General features: G+C 45.5%; 1 protein-coding gene across 3 annotated transcripts in view; it reads left to right on the top strand.

The window, feature by feature from the left end:
• LOC115152206 (thromboxane-A synthase) overlaps positions 1–22542 on the top strand; it is a 95473-nt gene that overhangs the window by 21916 nt on the left and 51015 nt on the right. For all 3 annotated transcript variants that reach the window (XM_029696807.1, XM_029696808.1, XM_029696809.1), the window contains exons 3-4: positions 4795–4888; positions 21271–21323. In XM_029696807.1, coding sequence (XP_029552667.1) covers positions 4795–4888; positions 21271–21323 — 147 coding nt within the window. The remainder of the gene's footprint in view (positions 1–4794; positions 4889–21270; positions 21324–22542) is intronic.

The following is a 22542-nucleotide window of genomic DNA, read 5'->3' as shown; positions in this document are numbered from 1 at the left end:
TTGAGGGAAACCTGTTTCAGTCTTCCAGAGATTTGAGACTGGGACGGAGGTTCACCTTCCAGCAGGACAATGACCCTAAGAATACTGCTAAAGCAACACTCGAGTGGTTTAAGGGGAAACATTTAAATGTCTTGGAATAGCCTAGTCAAAGCCCAGACCTCAATCCAATTGAGAATATGTCGTATGACTTAAAGATTGCTGTACACCAGCAGAACCCATCCAACTTGATGGAGCTGGAGCAGTTTTGCTTTGAAGAATGGGCAAAAATCCCAGTGGCTAGATGTGCCAAGCTTATAGAGACATACCCCAAGACACTTGCAGCTGTAATTGCTGCAAAAGGTGGCTCTACAAAGTATTGACTTTGGGGGGGTGAATAGTTATGCACGCTCAAGTTTTCAGTTTTTTTGTCTTATTTCTTGTTTGTTTCACAATAAAAAATATTTTGCATCTTCAACGTGGTAGGCATGTTGTGTAAGTCAAATGATACAAACCCCCCAAAAATCCATTTTAATTCCAGGTTGTAAGGCAACAAAATAGGAAAAATGCCAAGGGGGTGAATACTTTCGCAAGCCACTGTAGGTGTTCCTTTTGTCCAAGTGGGAAGGGGTAGTGTGGAGTGCAATAGAGATTACATCATCTGTGGATCTGTTGGTACGGTATGCAAATTGGAGTGGGTCTAGGGTTTCTGGGATAATGCTGTTGATGTGAGCCATGACCAGCCTTTCAAAGCATTTCATGGCTACAGACGTGAGTGCTACGGGTCGGTAGTCATTTAGGCAGGTTACCTTAGTGTTCTTGGGCACAGGGACTATGGTGATCTGCTTGAAACATGTTGGTATTACAGACTCAGACAGGGAGAGGTTGAATATGTCAGTGAAGACACTTGCCAGTTGGTCAGCGTATGCTCGGAGTACACGTCCTGGTAATCCGTCTGGCCCAGCAGCCTTGTGAATGTTGACCTGTTTAAATGTCTTACTCACATCGGCTGCGAAGAGTGTGATCACACAGTTGGTGCTCTCATGCATGTTTCAGTGTTACTTGCCTCGAAGCGATCATAGAAGTTATTTAGCTCATCTGGTAGGCTCGTGTGACTGGGCAGCTCTCGGCTGTGCTGAAATAATGGTATGGGAATAATAATGAATTGTATTTTGTATAGTGGTTTCTTGAATCAAATAACACAACATTTTCAGTCATCTCCTTGTCTGAAGGACAAGTGGTGAAACAAGTTAATGTCAAGCCCTGCAGACTTTTTCAAGTCTCATGGATTATAGACCTACATTGAACATCACACATTGGCTGCTGTTACTGTAGGCTGAATGATAAAACAACTATTTCCCTGTTAAAATGTTATGGGATGCATTTTCTCCATTGTTTTTGATGGTAGGCCATTCTGGTAGGCCTACATTATGAATAAATACCCGCAGTAGCCTACTTGGCCACTGTTAAAACCGGGTACAGCCTCAGTGTTCACAGTAAATGCGCGCTGGAAGTTGCACAACATTTTCACAATGTTTAAATTTGCGCTTAGCAGACCTGAAATTTGCTCAGTGCCCCGAAAAATTTGAAGGCAACATATGAGGCGTAAGCCTCTGCCTCAGATTCCAAAGGTAACAAGTTTGAATCCAGCCAGAGAAAGTTGTTTTTGATATTTTTGTTTTAAGCCTATCCAAAACCTTAACCCTTACCTGAACCATTCGGAGTTAATGCCTAACCTTAAGATTTTTGAGTTAATGCCTAAACTTAACCTCAAATTTGACGTTTGCAACAATTTCGAAATGTGACGTTTGAACAACATGGATGAATGTCTAATGCTGAAGTGAGAGCTTGTCGAAAACTGAGTACATCTCTTTGTCGCACAGTACATCACAGCCTAGCCTGGTTAACCTGAACATGTGCTGTAGCATAGTACGCTTCAGTCTATTTCCCTTTTCCTCATAATTCAATGAAGCAACGGTATAGTTTGTTGGTTTCTAGGCTATACAGTATGTCAATAATATTACAGCTATGCTCCAGCCTTCATTTTACTGCCGTGGTGTTGTAGGAACACTAAAGCTTTGCTCAGGAACACCTGTGTGTGTGTGTGTGTGTGTGTGTGTGTGTGTGTGTGTGTGTGTGTGTGTGTGTGTGTGTGTGTGTGTGTGTGTGTGTGTGTGTGTGTGTGTGTGTGTGTGTGTGTGTGTGTGTGTGTGTGTGTGTGTGTGTGTGTGTGTGTGTGTGCGGTAATGCCCAGCTTCAGCTGGATCACTTCCCTGGGCTTAGCACTCACCATATCTTATTAGATCACAAGTCAGTCAGTAAAGGAGCATTTGTGTGTTTATTGACTGATTATTCTTCATGGTCTCTTCCTGGCCTCTTCCTGGCCTCTTCATGGCCTCTTCATGGCCTTCTTCATGGCCTCTTCATGGCCTTCTTCATGGCCTCTTCATGGCCTTCTTCATGGCCTCTTCATGGCCTTCTTCATGGTCTTCTTCATGGCCTTCTTCATGGCCTCTTCATGGCTTCATGGCCTTCTTCATGGCCTCTTCATGGCCTTCTTCATGGTCTTCTTCATGGCCTTCTTCATGGTCTTCTTCATGGCCTTCTTCATGGCCTCTTCATGGCTTCATGGCCTCTTCATGGCCTTCTTCATGGCCTTCTTCATGGCCTCTTCATGGCCTTCTTCATGGCCTTCTTCATGGCCTCTTCATGGCCTCATGGCCTCTTCATGGCCTTCTTCATGGCCTTCTTCATGGTCTTCTTCATGGCCTCTTCATGGCCTCATGGCCTCTTCATGGCCTCTTCATGGCTTCATGGCCTTCTTCATGGCCTCTTCATGGCCTTCTTCATGGCCTCTTCATGGCCTTCTTCATGGTCTTCTTCATGGCCTCATGGCCTCTTCATGGCCTTCTTCATGGTCTTCTTCATGGCCTCTTCATGGCCTCTTCATGGTCTTCTTCATGGCCTCTTCATGGTCTTCTTCATGGCCTCTACAGCAACGCCCACAGTTAAATATGTTTGTTCTCTGTAGTCAACGTGTAGAGCCTGACAGAGTGACAAGTGCCTGCTGCTGATGACAACACCACTACCCCTGTCTCTCCGTAAATGAGGCCATGCCACCAGCCGTTATAAACTCCCACATTGCCACAGCAACAGTGGAAACAAAACACAATATCTCACCCAGTCTGCATCACTCCGTCACATAGGACATTAACAACTGTGTCAATCAGGGATGTAGGCTAGAACATGGGGAGTATGGGACTTGAAGGAGTAAAACGCCACGGAATTCCAAAGCAGTTACTATGTGCCGTGACTTCCTCTTCTGATGTACATTGAGAGGGATGTCTGTCTGTCACGGCTGTGTGACGCGCGTCCTTATAATTGCGAAGGTGTTTTAAAATGAGTCGGTGTGATGAGATTTCTTATCCAGCGTTTCATCTACAGTTTCAGTTTCACTAATATGGTAATGGGCCTCCTTCAGGGGCTTAGTGGGAGATGAAGTGGATGTTCAAATCTATTTAGGTTTTTAATATAAGAGGTCTTGGGGGGTGTGGGTGTGCGCACGCATTCAGCATCAGAGGTCTTGGTGTGCGTGCACTTGCGTGCCTGTGAGCGTATGTGTGAATCCGTCCTGTGTTGGCTGCTCTGTCTTGCGGCCTTTTTGTGTTGCTTGTTTATGTACGACGTGGAAATATGACTTCCTCAATCCAGTCAGAGTTGTTTGCCCTGATCCATAAGCCTGCCTGTCTGTCACATCTCCCTCCCTGCCCGTGTGGGAGTGTTTGTGTGTACAGCTTTATTTTCTGACTGTAATCACAATTTCCTGTCTCTTAGCCCCGTAGTCCGTGACTGTAGCAGCAAACAAGGAGGCAGCCATCATTTAATTGCCCTTTCATTGGCCAGGATACTCAAATACACACACACACGCACACGCACACACTCTACAGAATCCACCAAGTTTAGAGCAGACGGCATATTACATGACTAAAGAACGTCCCAGCTGTCGTATCCCATAATGCTCCTCAAAGTCCTGTACAAAAGGCCCCTTCCACATTCCAAGGACTTGCATGTCAGCAGAAAACGGCAGCAGCTCCTGTGATGAATAATGCATGCTGTTCCATTTTGCTGTTCTGTTTTAGGAGTCAAAGTCTGGAATTTTTTACATTTCCCCCAAACAAATAAATCCTTCCAGTGTAATAATGTTGTGTGTTTGTGTGAGGCGCTGCTTAGGCAGCATATCTGCCACATTAGACGCGGTAATCTCTGTAGCATTACTACCTTATCCCCCGTTCCCTTTTACACGTTACCAGCTCACACTCCGACTCTCTTTGTCTCCCTTTCTGTCTCTGTTTCTCTATTTATTTTGTCCCCTCTTTCTCTCTCTCTCTCTCTCTTCTCTCTGTCTCTCTCTACTTTCTCTTCTCTCTCTCTCTTTCTTTCTAATCTCTCCTCTCTCTCTCTCTCTCTCTCTCTGTCTCTCTACTTTCTCTTCTCTCTCTCTCTTTCTTTCTAATCTCTCCTCTCTCTCTCTCTCTCTACTTTCTCTTCTCTCTCTCTCTTTCTTTCTAATCTCTCCTCTCTCTCTCTCTCTCTCTGTCTCTCTCTACTTTCTCTTCTCTCTCTCTCTTTCTTTCTAATCTCTCCTCTCTCTCTCTCTCTCTCTCTCTCTCTGTCTCTCTCTACTTTCTCTTCTCTCTCTCTCTTTCTTTCTAATCTCTCCTCTCTCTCTCTCTCTCTCTGTCTCTCTCTACTTTCTCTTCTCTCTCTCTCTTTCTTTCTAATCTCTCCTCTCTCTCTCTCTCCTCTCTCTCTCTCTAGGTATGCTACATTCCCCTATTCAGCCCTGGCTCGATGTGGAATCAGGCACCCCAAACCGTCCCCGTTCTTTGGGAACATGTTTCTATTTCGTCAGGTAAGAAACCGACTGCTATGGAAGACGTATACACTCTCACTCAAAGAAACAACTTCATTTATGCATATTTTCCCTTCTAACTATTGTGATATTTAAATGTTTAATACAGAGTTCAGTGCAGAGTTTTGCTTCCCTTTGACCGAGGCAATGATTGGGTATTGCCTGTCTTTTTTTGGGGTAAATCACTTAACCCCCACGCGCACACACACACACACACACACATTAGTAACACACACGCACACTCACAGACACACACTCCCACGCAGACATCCGCACACACCACCCCTGAAGGTGAGAGAAATCAGGCTTCCAACATCTAGCTGCACTTCATTAGATTTGTTCATTATAAACGACTAACAAGTTAATTAAAGACTTTTAATACCATGTGATTCCCAAATACATTACCCTTATTGGTAATTGCATTACTGTTATGATGAATATATAATGTAAAATGTTTTTTAAAAAGTGAGTGGGAGGGTTAAATATCACTGATTTACAGTTTCTCGATTGTTTACACATATTTTCTGAAAGCATGCCTCATTCTCAGAACTCTACACACAAATCAAAAAACACACACACAATGGGCAAAACCCCTCAATTCTCCAGCAAAATGAAACTTTACATTCAAAACAATGTTATTTCTTATCAAAATGGTATTTTGTTTTCAAATGACACACACAAACCATCATATGAATAGACATAAGAACCAGTAGAACACTGATGTGCTCAATGTAAAACACTATGATGAATGGAAAACATTTCTTCTCCATTCATCATAATGACTTAGGCCTTTTTTTGGTTCAGTGTTGCCATTACTACAGACACTACATACATAAAAGTGTGTTGTAAAATATTTGAGAATATTGTTTTTATACTCAGAACACACAAATACACGGTAACAAATATATTTTATTTTTCCCACAAAAACAATGTACACAGTGTACATCCCATTCCCAACCAACACAAAGTTGCACATACAGTGGTCTACATACAAAACAGAATAATTTAATGTATACAGTTACAGTAAAAAAAAAAAAATTTAAACAAACTATGCTGCATCCTCTCTTCTGTTGCGGTCTGGCCACAGCACCTCATCCACATCATAAGCAATGTTTTCCCTGGCCAAGCAGCGGGGGAAATATCGCCTAGCATGGCGATTCCAGCCATGAAAAGCATCAGCTGCTATATCTCCACATGCGTCTTCCATAGCTTGGAGAAGAGGTATACGCGTTTGTGGATTTCGGTCATACACTTTCCATCTCCAGGCAGAAAAAAATTCCTCAATAGGATTGAGGAATGGAGAATATGGAGGGAGATAAACAACTAAAAAGCGTGGGTGGGCAGTGAACCAGCTACGAACCAGAGCAGCCCTGTGGAAACTTACGTTGTCCCAAATGACAACGTACCTGAGCTGCTCTGGGCCATCTACCTGATCTGGTGGAATGAGTGTGTTGTGTAGGGTGTCCAGGAATGTGATCAGATGGGCCGAGGGTAGCATGGTGATGGATGACGCCGTGGTGGGTAATCGCTGCACACATTGTGATGTTCCCTCCGCGCTGGCCAGGGACTTGAACAATGGCACGCTGGCCGATGATATTCCTTCCCCTCTTTCGTCTTTTTGTGAGGTTGAATCCAACCTCATCAATGAAGATGAACTGGTGCTCCATTGCAGCCACCTCTAGCTCAAGGACTCTCTGAAACACACATGACAATATCAGAAATAGACATGGAGTGGTCACTATTGTGAAGCACAATCATTATGATTACAATACTGAAATATGTATCATTTATACAGTGTTGAGAGTATGCATCAATTGTGGGATTGTATATATATTGTATACTTGCACATAGTTATATCGCAATTCTTTGACTCTTTCTGAATTGCGTTCAAATGGCACCCTGTAGACCTGCTTCATCCTGAGATTATTTCTGCGCAAGACACGGTCCAGTGTTGATAAGCTTACCCTATCAATATTTTGAAATATCTCATAGTTTTCTATTATTTTTCTTTGTATTTGCTGTAATGTTATGGCGTTATTTTCTAGGACCATGTTCATGATTTCAGTTTCCTGTTCAGGAGACAGAACACGTTCCCGACCACCTTGTGTTGGTAATCTTTCAGCTCTGCCAAACAAATAGTAAAATACTGTAAATACAAAGTAGGAATACATTTCCCAAATACTTGAAACATACTTTATTTTTACAGTCCTACAGAACAGTCCACAGGCAATACTGTACTCATTGAGTACTGTATTGATATGCAGTACTGCAATTTTCTAGTGAGAGTAGATTTCTTACCTATTCTCATTTCGGAATGTCCGGATGATGGATGCTACAGTGTACCTGCTCAAATTTGTCTGTACTCTTTGCCCAGCCTCCCTCATTGTTAGACCATGGTTGACCACATGATCAACCAAAGTGGCTCGGATCTCATCAGAGATTACGGTCCTTGGCCTTCCTCGTCCTCGTCCTCCCCGTCCTCCTATTCTTACTCTCACTCCTCTGGCTCTGCCTCTGTTTCCAATGTTGGCATCCATTGCTCCAAAACAGAAGAGCTCACCTGTTGCCCTTTTATGCCAAAGCTCTGATTGCTAATTGTAAAACTGTGTGACGGGTGTTTGCCCATGTGATGAGTCAGTGTGCATATTTGAATGGCAGTGTGTTCATTGTGAAAACAAGAGATTTTCTGCATGAAAATTGTGCCAAATGCAAAGAATTGTGTGTAGTGTTTTGAAAAAAGTGTTTTAGAACTGCAATTTGAGTGTAAAGCAGGAATTGTGCTTGTAGTTTAGCAGAATTGGTTCAGGGTGTTGGTGCATGAGTTACATGTTGTGGTCATTGTGTCTCAAGTACCAGTATTTGTGTGTAAACAATTGAGAAAAACTGTGAACGTTCATGGCAATTTAGCTAGCCAGCTTGCTGTTGCTAGCTAATTTGTCCTGGGATATAAACATTGGGTTGTTATTTTACCTGAAATGCACAAGGTCCTTTACTCTGACAACGAATCCACAGATAAAAGGGTAAACCGAATTCCTTTCTCGTCATCTCTCCTCCTTCCTCAGGCTTCTTTTTTTCTTCTTTGGACTTTATATGGCGGTTGGCAACTAACTTTATGGTGCATTACTACAACCAACTGGAGTGTGGACGTCAGTTCATCTTTTAATCACCCATGTGTGTATATGCTCCTAAAAACCAATGAGGAGATGGGAGAGGCGGGACTTGCAGCGCGTTGAGTGTCACAAATAGAACCTATTTCTATTTTAGCGCCTGTCCACGCAGACGCTCGCTGAGGTGCGCGAGCAGTGTGTGATTGAATAACATGTATGTGTACATTTATTTTGCAGCGCTCGCGCACGCAACGCGAGCGGTGTGGTCAGCATGTTACTCTTATGCTTGACATTCCGTTTGACATCCATTCCAGCTATAAGACAATTCCTTTAAATGCTATGTGTGATTATAGCCAATGGTATGGTGCGGTGGCTTCTGGATGTTTCTCTGCAGGACAGATCTTGATGAGATTCAGAGGTCAATAGTCCTTAGCGGGGCAGACAGGCAGAGTGGGCTGGGTCACCTGTCACTCACTGTAACTAGCTCACTGTGCTTTTTCTAGGGCTGCTACGACTTTCTCTCTCTGGCTTCCTCGCGCTCTCTCTTTTATCCCTCTTCTTCCTACTTTGCCTGTTTGTCTTATTCTGCCATCATTGACGTAGGTATGGGAATGAGTGCTCTGTAGGCTGGTGTCTCAAATAGGCACTGACTGTTGCATGGTCTCTCTTCAATGAATATATCTGAGAGATACAGTGATATGCTTTTAAAAGCTTGATCTAAGGAGAACCTCGTGCTCCGTAGCCTCTTACACAATAGCCAGCACTCTTAGAGTGTCCTTCTCAGCTGAACTGCAGTGGCAGCCTGGCAGGCTGAGGTGGTTAAGTATGCATGAAGCTCTGCCTTCAGTGCCTTGCATAATTTCACTGTCTGTCTGGAGCTGGGCAGTCTCCCCAGGTGAAGCAAGGGAGATGCTGCTGCTGCCATAGTGTGTGTGTGTGAGTGCTGAGACACAAAGAGCCCTCTCTGGAGTGGTGCTCTCGTACAATCATCTGACCCACTTCTGAAAGCCACACTCACAGCCAAACACAACAACGAGAAAGTGTGTGTCTTTGTATTTGTGTGTGTGTGTGTAAGTGCATGATCATACGGTATGTGGATGCATTTGCACGCATGCACGTGTGTGTTTTACTGGCATGGCGTTCCTGTATCCAACACACCCAGCACATATGATGTGCCAATTTAGTCGGTTTTCAACATTTATTTATTTATTTATTTCACCTTTATTTAACCAGGTAGGCTAGTTGAGAACAAGTTCTCATTTGCAACTGCGACCTGGCCAAGATAAAGCATAGCAATTTGACACATACAACAACACAGAGTTACACATGGAATAAACAAAACATACAGTCAATAATAAACATGACGCTGACATCTGTACCAGTGCCATTGACCACCACACAGTCAGTGCCTAGAAGAAGCTCCAGTGATGGCAGACCTGTCACCCATTTTAGTGGGATCCTGAGTGGCGCAGCAGTGCTAGAGGCGTCACTGCAGACCCGGGTTCGATCCTGGGCTGTATCACAACCGGTCGTGATCAGGAGCCCTGTAGGAGCATCATCCGGGTTAGGCCGGGGTAGGCCGTCATTGTAAATAGGAATTTGTTTTGAACTAACTTTCCTAGTTAAATCAAGGTTAAATAAAAAAATGTAACAAAATAAAACCCAGAGTCTGGGAGGAGGTCTGAGATGGTCTAGGCAGACGGGCTGACATCAGGGCTGGGAATGGCCAGGGACATCACGAGACATATTATCACCATACTTAGGTGCCGATACGATATGTATTGTGATTATCATGATTCTATATGTATTGCGGTTCGATAACGTGATTTTATTGCGATTTCATGTTTCAAACATTTTGCTCACTATATGTCTGAGACAATAGAGAGCATGAGAAAATTAGTTTTGATTAGTCAGGGAAACAAAAGTGCTGAAAACTTGTTGGCTCACTATTTAAAGTCTAGTGGTTAAGAGCGTTGGGCCAGTAACTGAAAGGTCGCTTGTTCGAATCCCAGGGCCGACTAGGTGAAAAATCGGTCAATGTGCCCTTGAGCAAGGCACTTAACCTTAATTGCTCCTGTAAGTCGCTCTGGATAAGACCATCTGCTAAATGACTAAAATGTAAAAGATGGAGACCAAGCAATAGGATGAAAAGTAGCTAATGCTATACAGTGGGGGGAAAAAAGTATTTTATCCCCTGCTTATTTTGTACGTTTGCCCACTGACAAAGAAATGATCAGTCTATAATTTTAATGGTAGGTTTATTTGAACAGTGAGAGACAGAATAACAACAAAAAAATCCACAAAAACGCATGTCAAAAATGTTATAAAATGATTAGCATTTTAATGAGGGAAATAAGTATTTGACCCCCTCTCAATCAGAAAGATTTCTGGCTCCCAGGTGTCTTTTATACAGCTAACGAGCTGAGATTAGGCGCACACTCTTAAAGGGAGTGCTCCTATCTCAGCTTGTTACCTGTATAAAAGACACCTGTCCCACAGAAGCAATCAATCAATCAGATTCCAAACTCTCCACCATGGCCAAGACCAAAGAGCTCTCCAAGGATGTCAGGGACAAGATTGTAGACCTACACAAGGCTGGAATGGGCTACAAGACCATCGCCAAGCAGCTTGGTGAGAAGGTGACAACATTTGGTGTGATTATTCGCAAATGGAAGAAACACAAAAGAACTGTCAATCTCCCTCGTCCTGGGGCTCCATGCAAGATCTCACCTCGTGGAGTTGCAATGATCATGAGAACGGTGAGGAATCAGCACAGAACTACACGGGAGGATCTTATCAATGATCTCAAGGCAGCTGGGACCATAGTCACCAAGAAAACAATTGGTAAGACACTACGCCGTGAAGGACTGAAATCCTGCAGCGCCCGCAAGGTCCCCCTGCTCAAGAAAGCACATATACATGCCCGTCTGAAGTTTGCCAATGAATGATTCAGAGGACAACTAGGTGAAAGTATTGTGGTCAGATGAGACCAAAATGGAGCTCTTTGGCATCAACTCAACTCGCCATGTTTGGAGGAGGAAGAATGCTGCCTATGACCCCAAGAACAACATCCCCACCGTCAAACATGGAGGTGGAAACATTATGCTTTGGGGGTGTTTTTCTGCTAAGGGGACAGGACAACTTCACCGCATCAAAGGGACGATGGACGGGGCCATGTACCGTCAAATCTTGGGTGAGAACCTCCTTCCCTCAGCCAGGGCATTGAAAATGGGTCGTGGATGGGTATTCCAGCATGACAATGACCCAAAACACACGGCCAAGGCAACAAAGGAGTGGCTCAAGAAGAAGCACATTAAGGTCCTGGAGTGGCCTAGCCAGTCTCCAGACCTTAATCCCATAGAAAATCTGTGGAGGGAGCTGAAGGTTCGAGTTGCCAAACATCAGCCTTGAAACCTTAATGACTTGGAGAAGATCTGCAAAGAGGAGTGGGACAAAATCCCTCCTGAGATGTGTGCAAACCTGGTGGCCAACTACAAGAATTGTCTGACCTCTGTGATTGCCAACAAGGGTTTTGCCACCAAGTACTAAGTCATGTTTTGCAGAGGGGTCAAATACTTATTTCCTCATTAAAATGCAAATCATTTTATAACATTTTTGACATGCGTTTTTCCTGGATGTTTTTGTTGTTATTCTGTCTCTCACTGTTCAAATAAACCTACCATTAAAATTATAGACTGATAATTTCTTTGTCAGTGGGCAAACATACAAAATCAGCAGGGGATCAAATACTTTTTTCCCTCACTGTAGCTACAGTGCATTCGGAAAGTTTTTTAGACGCCTTGACTTTTTCCACATTTTGTTATTTGAGGAGTTTCTCCCATTCTTCTCTGCAGATCCTCTCAAGCTCTGTCAGGTTTGATGGAGAGCATTGCTGCACAGCTATTTTCAGGTCTCTCCAGAGATGTTCGATCGTTCAAGTCTGGGCTCTGGCTAGGCCACCCAAGGACATTCAGTGACTTGTCCTGTAGTCACTCCTGCGTTGTCTGTGTGCTTAGGGTCGTTGTCCTGTTGGAAGTTGAACCTTTGCCCTAGTCTAATTTGTGGTCCTGAGCACTCTGGAGCAGGTTTTCATCAAGAATCTCTCTGTACTGTTCTCTGTTCTTCTTTGCCTTGATCCTGACTAGTTTCCCAGTCCCTGCTGCTGAAAAACATCCTCACAGCATGATGCTGCCTCCACCATGCTTCACCATAGGAATGCTGCCAGGTTTCCTCCAGACGTGACGCTTGGCATTCAGGCCAAAGAGTTCAATTTTGGTTTCATCAGACCAGAGAATTTTGTTTCTTACGGTCTGAGAGTCTTTAGTTGCCTTTTGACAAACTCCAAGCGGGCTGTCATGTGCCCTTTACTGAGGAGTGGCTTCCGTCTGGCCACTCTACCATAAAGGCCTGATTGGTGGAGTAGCTGCAGAGATGGTTGTCCTTTTGGAATGTTCTCCCATCTCCACAGAGGAACTCTAGAGCTCTGTCAGAGTGACCATCGGGTTTTTGGTTACCTCCCTGACCAAGGCCCTTCTCACCCAATTGCTCAGTTTGGCCAGGCGGCCAGCTCTAGGAAGATTCTTGCTGGTTTCAAACGTCTTCCATTTAAGAATGATGGAGGCCACTGTGTTCTTGGGGACCTTCAATGCTGCAGACATCTTTTGGTACCTTTCCCCAGATCTGTGCCTCGACACATACCTGGAGTCAAATAGCGATAAATTATATGTACAGTGAGGGAAAAAAGTATTTCATCCCCTGCTGATTTTGTACGTTTGCCCACTGACAAAGAAATGACCAGTCTATAATTTTAATGGTAGGTTTATTTGAACAGTGAGAGACAGAATAACAACAAAAAAATCCAGAAAAACGCATGTCAAAAATGTTATAAAATGATTTGCATTTTAATGAGGGAAATAAGTATTTGATCCCTCTGCAAAACATGACTTAGTACTTGGTGGCAAAACCCTTGTTGGCAATCACAGAGGTCAGACGTTTCTTGTAGTTGGCCAACAGGTTTGCACACATCTCAGGAGGGATTTTGTCCCACTCCTCTTTGCAGATCTTCTTCAAGTCATTAAGGTTTCGAGGCTGACGTTTCGCAACTCGAACCTTCAGCTCCCTCCACAGATTTTCTATGGGATTAAGTTCTGGAGACTGGCTAGGCCACTCCAGGACCTTAATGTGCTGTAACGTTTGGGCGTAGTGGGTGCAGAGTCAGGAGCAGGAGGCAGAGAATGCAGGGTAGTGTTATTTATTCAACACACAAAGGCAAAACACAAGCCGCCCCAACAGCGAACTAGAGCGCACACAAAAACCAAAGTGCCCAAACACATGGGACAGAACAGGTCGGCGCAAAATATTCACTCGCGCCTCAAAATACAAATGAGCGTGCATTCACAAGCAATACAACAAACAAATGACGACGACCGCCGAGCACCACCCGAACAGGAGGGAGAGCTACCTACGGTAGGAGTCGTGACAGTACCCCCCCCCCCCCCCGATGCACGGCTCCCGCATCGCACCGACACTGGCCTCGAGGGCGACCCGGAGGGCGAGGCGCAGGGCGATCCGGGGGGAGGCGATGGAAATCCCTCAACAGGGATGGGTCCAAGACGTCCCCCACCGGTACCCAGCACCTCTCCTCCGGGCCGTACCCTTCCCAGTCCACGAGGTACTGCAGGCCCCTCACCCGGCGTCTCGAGTCCAGAATGGCCCGTATGTTGTACGCCGGGGACCCCCCGATGTCCAGAGGGGGCGGAGGGACCTCCGGCACCTCACCTTCCTGCAGGGGACCAGCAACCACCGGCCTGAGGAGAGACACATGAAACGAGGGGTTAATACGGTAATAGGAAGGGAGTTGTAACCTATAACACACCTCGTTTATCCTCCTCAGGACTTTGAAGGGCCCTACACACTGCGGCCCCAGCTTCCGGCAGGGCAAGCGGAGGGGCAGGTTCCGGGTCGAGAGCCAGACCCTGTTCCCCGGTACGAACACAGGGGCCTCACTGCGGTGGCGGTCAGCGCTCCTCTTCTGCCATCCACTGGCTTGTTTCAGGGATTCCTGCACCCACTCCTCCACCGCAGCAGCCTCGGTCTGACTCTGGTGCCATGGTGTCAGGACCGGTTGGTAACCCAAACACACTGAAAGGGTGATAGGTTAGTAGAGGAGTGGCGGAGTGAGTTCTGGGCCAACTCTGCCCATGGGATGTACCTAGCCCACTCCCCTGGCCGGTCCTGGCAATACGACCGCAGAAACCTGCCCACCTCCTGGTTCACCCTCTCCGCTTGCCCATTACTCTCAGGGTGATAACCGGAGGTCAAGCTGACCGAGACCCCCAGACGTTCCATAAACGCCTTCCATACCCTGGACGTGAACTGGGACCCTCGATCAGAGACAATGTCCTCCGGCACCCCGTACTGCCAGAAGATGTGGGTAAATAGGGCCTCCGCAGTCTGTAGGGCCGTAGGGAGACCGGGCAACGGGAGGAGACGGCAGGACTTAGAAAACCGATCCACAACAACCAGGACCGTAGTGTTCCCCTGAGACGGGGGGAGGTCGGTCAGGAAGTCCACTGACAGGTGAGACCATGGCCATTGTGGAACGGGGAGGGGCTGTAACTTCCTTCTCGGAAGGTGCCTAGGAGCCTTACTCTGGGCGCATACCGAACAGGAAGAGACGTAGACCCTAACGTCCTTAGCCAAGGTGGGCCACCAGTACTTCCCCCTTAGACCCCGCACTGTCCTTGCCACACCCGGACGACCCGAAGAGGGTAGAGTGTGGGCCCACCGAATCAATTGATCCCGAACACCAAGCAGCACGTACAAGCGACCCGTGGGACACTGTGAAGGTGCAGGTTCCACCCTTAACGCCCGCTCGATGTCCGAGTCCACCTCCCATACCACCGGTGCCACCAGCCTAGATGCTGTAATGATGGGAGTCGGATCGATGGGCCGGTCCTCTGTGTCATAGAGACGGGACAGCGCGTCGGCCTTCGTGTTCAGGGAGCCCGGTCTGTAGGAAATAGTAAACCTGAAACGGGTGAAGAACATAATAAACGAAAAGGGGGAAAAGGGAATCAGTGGCAGCTAGTAGGCCGGCGACGACGACCGCCGAGCGCCACCCGAACAGGAGGGGGAGCTACCTACGGTAGGAGTCGTGACATGTGCTTCTTCTTGTGCCTCTCCTTTGTTGCCTTGGCCGTGTGTTTTGGGTCATTGTCATGCTGGAATACCCATCCACGACCCATTTTAATGCCCTGGCTGAGGGAAGGAGGTTCTCACCCAAGATTTGACGGTACATGGCCCCGTCCATCGTCCCTTTGATGCGGTGAAGTTGTCCTGTCCCCTTAGCAGAAAAACACCCCCAAAGCACAATGTTTCCACCTCCATGTTTGACGGTGGGGATGGTATTCTTGGGGTCATAGGCAGCATTCCTCCTCCTCCAAACACGGCGAGTTGAGTTGATGCAAAATACCTCAATTTTGGTCTCATCTAACCACAACACTTTCACCCAGTTGTCCTCTGAATCATTCAGATGTTCATTGGCAAACTTCAGACGGGCATGTATATGTGCTTTCTTGAGCAGGGGGACCTTGCGGGCGCTGCAGGATTTCAGTCCTTCACGGCGTAGTGTCTTACCAATTGTTTTCTTGGTGACTATGGTCCCAGCTGCCTTGAGATCATTGACAAGATCCTCCCGTGCAGTTCTGTGCTGATTCCTCACCATTCTCATGATCATTGCAACTCCACGAGGTGAGATATTGCATGGAGCCCCAGGCGGAGGGAGATTGACAGTTCTTTTGTGTTTCTTCCATTTGCGAATAATCGCACTAACTGTTGTCACCTTCTCACCAAGCTGCTTGGCGATGGTCTTGTAGCCCATTCCAGCCTTGTGTAGGTCTACAATCGTGTCCCTGACATCCTTGGAGAGCTCTTTGGTCTTGGCCATGGTGGAGAGTTTGGAATCTGATTGATTGATTGCTTCTGTGGACAATGTCTTTTATACAGGTAACAAGCTGAGTTTAGGAGCACTCCCTTTGAGTGTGTTCCTAATCTCAGCTCGTTAGCTGTATAAAAGACACCTGGGAGCCAGAAATCTTTCTGATTGAGAGGGGGTCAAATACTTATTTCACTCATTAAAATGCAAATCAATTTATAACATTTTTGACATGCGTTTTTGTGGAGTTTTTTGTTGTTATTCTGTCTCTCACTGTTCAAATAAACCTACCATTACAATTATAGACTGATCATGTCTTTGTCAGTGGGCAAACGTACAAAATCAGCAGGGGATCAAATACTTTTTTCCCTCACTGTATAGCGGTAAATTATATGTATAGCAATAAATGATATGTATAGCGGTAAATGATATGTATATCGATATGTAACTGTATTTATTCCCCCCCATCACTAGCTGACACACAGAGTGACTGCTCCCCACCCCCACACTCCTCTGGTTGAGCTCAATCCCTGGCTGGCTCGCTGGCTGACAGGGTGACACGCAGGCTGACTGCTCCCTAGCGCTCTGGTTGAGCTCTATCTCTAGCTGGCTGACTGGCTTGCTGGCTGGCTGGTTGACCCTTTCTGATACCCAAGCCACAGATATAGAGGTTCACCCACCACCACCCCCATGTGCCCCCCTGTAAAGATGGCATCCCCTCAACCTCTCTGGCCCCTCAACACAACACAGCCAAACAGTACATTAGCCAGCGAAAGAGAGCTGGTATTACCGGGCCTAGCTTACAAGAGATTGAGAGCTCTAAGAGGTAAACCCCCACAGATTTAATGGCATGGTCCAGCCTCTTCCCTGGCCAACATCTCTCCATGACTCCCAAGGTCAGGCTAAAGCAGAGGACACTGCGGTGCAGACTCTCTGAATGGAACTACAAAGTGAGGCAGAGTAATTATTGGGCATGGTGAATAGATTGAGAGAGGAATGTCTATCTCTCCCTAGACCAAAGATCCGTCCGAAATGGCACCCAATTCCCTACAAGAGCCATGGTCATAAGTAGTGCACTATATAGGGAATAGGGTACCGTTTCAGGTGGAACCCAAGGCCTTGCTGCTGTGTTTCATTCTGCTGCAGTCGTTAGAGGAATTCGGATAGGACAAACTTCCAAATGCTATATGTTGCGTTGTCGAGTCAAGACCGCAACCTATTGATTGGTTCCGTCAGTGATGAATCCTCAATTAAGAGTTGTCTGTGGCAGGAGCTGTGGGGGAGTCTGTCCTGCGCATGCTTGACACACACACACACACACACACACACTATCCTGGACTTGATGAAGTATGCCTCTGTTGGTGACCGGCAGCACTGTGTGTCCGGTATTGCTATGCGACGGTCTCTGCAGTGATAAAAAGACTGGGGGAGAGAGAGATGGAGAGGGAGGGACTGTGGAGAAGGAGAGGAAAAGAGAGGGGTAAAGAAACAGGGAAACAGAGAGATGAGAGAGAGATGGATGAATGGAGACAGTTTGGACTGGTGCAGTGGGCAGCACCATGAAGGGGCACTCTGTCGGGCGCACCCCAACGCTCTGTACCCATCACCCCTCCATGGGGGCCCAGACTGCAGGAATGCCAGGGCGGTAGCCATCCCAGGGCTCCGGAGGGGAGAGGGGGGTAGACCAGCCGGGGCACTCTGCCAAACGGTGTCTTCCTGGTACTTAATTAACTCTAAAGCAGGAAAACTGTGGGCCACTCTCGCCTTGCATATCAACTAGCCCAGTGCTTTCTATAAGCATCTTAATGAGACAGGTTCCCCTTTGTGAGCCAACGGACCACTATTCAGTTCAGCCAGAAGGGTTGAGGAGGATTGAGGAGCCCTCTCTCTTTCATATGATCATATGTAGGAGTTTTCTTCGTAAACATGAAGACTGAATGAATGCCCACCACAGCTTTTTTTCTATGTGGAGATGCAAGCCTCTTTGAGACTCCCCTATTGTTCTCAGTCTGTGGTTTGCCTCCAAAGGGATGGGTGAAGGGGGGGGGGGCAATCAGGCTATTCAACTCTGGTTCTTCTCTGATTCTACTGCCTCGCAGAAAGACGGAGAAAGAGTTGAGACAGAAAGGCAGTTTTAGCATGTGTTCTTGGTCATGAATGTAAGACATTTTCTTCCAACACCCTGATCCACTGACTACTGAGGGAAATGTATCCTAATCATCTTTGACTGGTTTCCAGTGCTACCCCTAACTCCTGCAGACATGCACGGCACATGAGTACATTGTTCACGGTTCTATTCTTATGCCATCTATGAGAAGGTCACGCAAGCAAACCCTTTCTGTAGACAAGCTTTATAAAAAGCCCTGGGGAGCATTCACCAACCCTCCACCAGCCCTGTCTCTGCTCTGCACTGACATCTAGTGGCAGGACAGCAATACGCTCAACGTGCACTAGTCAGACTGCAGAGTCAGTTACAGAGTATCAGGGCTCTGTCTAAGATATTACCAATTCATAATCGTAGTCTCTTGAATGTGGGTAAAACTCCTGTGAAAGAGCTTGAGCTTGGTTCTACTGTATATGTACACTCCTGGGCCCAGATTCACAAAACCTTCTTAAGAAGAAATTTCTTCTTAACTGCCATTTTGTCCTTAACTATAGACTTAAGAATAAAGTTAAGCAAAGTTGCTATTCCTCAAAAAGGTTCTTGTACATTTGATTGCACTATTTCTTATGTTTCTCCTTAAGCAAAAAGTTAAGAAGAAATTAGATTGTTGGAAATAAAGTTGATGGAAATGTTGTTCATTTCAAGATAGCTAAACCTTGTCTTAAACTCAGGGCAGTGAGAGAAGAAGCTCGTGAAAGCAATTGAACATGTTTAAATCCCTCACAAACCTCTGAAAGTTTCAGTATTGATTATTTTAAACCCAAGAACATGTTTTAGAACAGTCATCTCAGTAAGAAATATGCTAACATGATTGCCATTGCTAGCTAGATAGCTTGCTAAAACCTTTGCAGAGCAACAAACATCTTAAGACGATTTGTAAGAAGATATTTGACAAGTTCGTAAGAAAATCATTAAACCTTAAGATATTTTTGGAGAATTGCACTTACAAACTATCTTATGAACTTCTTTTTTTTCTTAACAAGCTTCTTAAGTTTTTTGCGTAAGAACGAAGTGTTTTGTGGATCTGGGCCCTGCTGTCTGAGCCCTCACGGAGAGGTGGAGTATCAGCCTTGGATCCAGAGTATCGATGGTAGACAGGGGAATAACACTGTGTGTGCTTGCAGATAGTACCATGTATTTAGTAGTCCACGTGACACCATAACCCTGTTTCTTAAGCTTCACCTTCTCCACGGTGATATTGTTACTCGTCAGACGTAGTGTGTTGATGAGAGGTGATGCGGGACACAGAGGTCCGCTCTGATCCATTCTGCTGAGTTCACTGTGTGATGAGAGGAGAGGATAGCAGGCCTGCCTGGGTTATTAGATTTGTGTGTGTGTGTGTGCGCGTGTGTGCGTGTGGGTGTGTGTGTGCGGGGCGTGTGTTGGGACCTATTGTATATTTCATCAGGCCCATCAATCCCCTGGCTAACGGCTCCACTGTCTGTCACACAGGGACTACTTCACAGCCAGGCTAGCCATCACAACAAGACAAACGTTATCCCCTCAGATGACAGGAGGCTGCAGCACATGCAACATGTGCCAAGAGCAAGGTGCATCTAGTGCACAGACAGGGAGGCAGTAAGTGTACACACTGCAGTAGACAAAGGCTTAACAAAACCCATAGTACACACACACACGCCAGGGTCAAACCATTGGTCTGCATGTGAATACAGATTCATGACTGCAGGGAATCTCTTACAGGTCACTCTCTTATAGGGATGAGCATGCTGAAGTAGACAAGTATTCTGTGTTTTGGATTCTTTGAGAAAACGTCACTTAAAATTGTAGCTCTTCTCCTGTATGCTTTTAGTGCGATACTGGCAGTGTGTTGTATTCAAATATGCAAATGATGCCGAGACCCCATACTGAGAACAAAACAATATTACATGTTTGCCTCACTCCCTCTCCCTTAGTTCTGGTGCCGATTTTTAACAAAGCATCCCCACAACACGTTTTCCAACAGTTCAACATCCGACTGGTTGTGTCGTTTTAATTCATAACAGATAAGTGGGACAAACAAGCATCTGCACTGGGCCCATATTCAGAAAGTGTATCAGAGTGCTGATCTAGGATCAGGTTCCCTGTCTACACAATCTTATTCATTATGATCTAAAAGGGTACAATTATTAAGTGTGGTTGAATTAAGTGTGCTCAGCTACGTTGCAGTAGGCCTACCATGGATTCATTCCCCAGATCGATGTGAAAGGAAGTCAATGCTTTGAGTCTAAAGTCACACTGGCTGATGTTTAGTAATATAGAACTGTGATGAGTTAAGCTCTCTCTCACACACGCACACACACACACACACACACACACACACACACACACACACACACACACACACACTGTCCTTGTGGAAACCAAACAATTGATTCCCATTCAAAATCCTATTTTCCCTAACCCCCTAAACCTAACCCTAACCCTTAACCTAACCTTAACCTTAAACCCAAACCTCTAACCCTAACACCTAAACGTTTTTCCCTGTGGGGACTGGCGAAATGTCCCCACAAGGATAGTAAAACCCAAATCAGATCAATAGTGAAGATCAATGCACAGCAGAACTGAAACCCTCGTCACATCTCCTTCTTTCTGTCAGTCTGTCAAGCTTTTTGTTGTTGTTGTTCTGTAGAAGATTGCGAACAAGTGAACTGGAAGAAGATGAAAGGCAGTTTTTCAGATAAAACGACTCGTTTGTATGGAGAAGCACGCAGTTCAAGGAGAGTGTGTTTTTAAGGAACCATACTCACATACCCTCTCTCACGCAGACACGCCACGGACACACACACACACACACACACACACACTTTGCATTTCCGGTACCCTGTTGGTCAGGGATCATAGTTCAGGGTAAAGTTTTAGCAATTTATTAAGATGTCAGTCATGTGTCAATGTTAGCATCTGACACAGTAATGTGAAGGAGTCTGAGGTTGTTAAGACGTGTCAGACAAATCAATGCAGCTGTCGCCGTGCGCTGCTAGGGTGTTTCTTGTGGCGGCTTTGAAGTTTACACTAGTAGCTAAGACAACGGACAGTGCTTATTTAGTAGATGTCAATCAGCTACCCACAGGGAATCACGTCATTTCATTATAGCAGAGAGAATGGATAAGATGTCACCAAAGCCTCTCATATAAAATGATCAATTAAATAAAATCTAAGTTGGTTTCTTTCTTTTCAGGGCTTTTTCGGTGTTCACACGGACCTGATTCACAAGTATGGGAGAGTATGTGGGTAAGTGACTGACACTTCTCTGCATTGACATCATAGCCAAGTCATACACCAAAACCAAGTCATACAGGACACTCTTATTGACTTGTCCAGTGTCTAAAATGTCCTCTGTCAGACGTGTTAGAAGTATCAGTGAAGCTCGTGAAAAACTAGGCTTGTCCCAGATCTGTTTGTGCTTGTCTTGCCAAACAATGATGTGACAATGACCGTAAGAATTGGCAAGACAGCACAAACTGATCTGGGACCAGGCTAGTGAAAAGCAACACTATAAGATTAAAAAGAAGCTTCTTGGAAGACTTATGCCAGTGCCACACACTTAGATGTGCAGCTAGATTAGCTCTGCGTTGATTATACAGGCCTGCTTATGGAAGACAGATTTCTTTCTTAAGAGCACATCAAAGGGAGTAGGCTACTCTCTTTCTCTCTGTATGTAAAAGGTTGGAGGAGTAGAGCGGGGATAATTGGTTTCGCTATGGCTGGATTTCCTGCCATGGCAGGAAAAGCAAACTTAAGCCAGAATGCACGGATATATGCCAAAATACATTACTACAGCCTTCAGTAAGAGTAGTACACTACCTTGATACGTCGTTTTTCCAGAAGAAAGAGGCTCATGGCACATTGATTGAACCCGTCGTCTCAGAACGCCCCCTATCAACTTATCAAAGTTGAAAGCACTCAGCGCTAGAACAAAGTCTTTCAAAGTGTCTTTATTTTTCATATGAGACATACAGTTGAAGTCGGAAGTTTACATGCACCTTAGCCAAATACATTTGAACTCAGTTGTTCACAACTCCTGACATTTAGTCCTAGTAAAAATTCCCTGTCTTAGGTCAGTTAGGATCCCCACTTTATTTTAACAATGTGAAATGTCAGAATAATAGTAGAGAGAAGGATTTTTTTAAAGCTTTTATTTCTTTCATAACATTCCCAGTGGGTCAGAAGTTTACATACACTCAATTAGTATTTGGTAGCATTGCCTTTGAATTGTTTAACTTGGGTCAAACATTTCAGGTAGCCTTCCACAACCTTCCCACAATAAGTTGGGTGAATTTTCGCCCATTCCTCCTGACAGAGCTGGTGTAACTGAGTCAGGTTTGTAGGCCTCCTTGCTCGCACACACTTTTTCAGTTCTGCCCACAAATCTTCTATAGGATTGAGATCAGGGCTTTGTGATGGCCACTCCAATACCTTGACTTTGTTGTCCTTAAGCCATTTTGCCACA

The sequence above is a fragment of the Salmo trutta genome, chromosome 17 (assembly GCF_901001165.1).
Source record: "Salmo trutta chromosome 17, fSalTru1.1, whole genome shotgun sequence".
Lineage (NCBI taxonomy): Eukaryota > Metazoa > Chordata > Actinopteri > Salmoniformes > Salmonidae > Salmo > Salmo trutta.
This window is presented reverse-complemented; position numbering and strand designations above follow the sequence as displayed.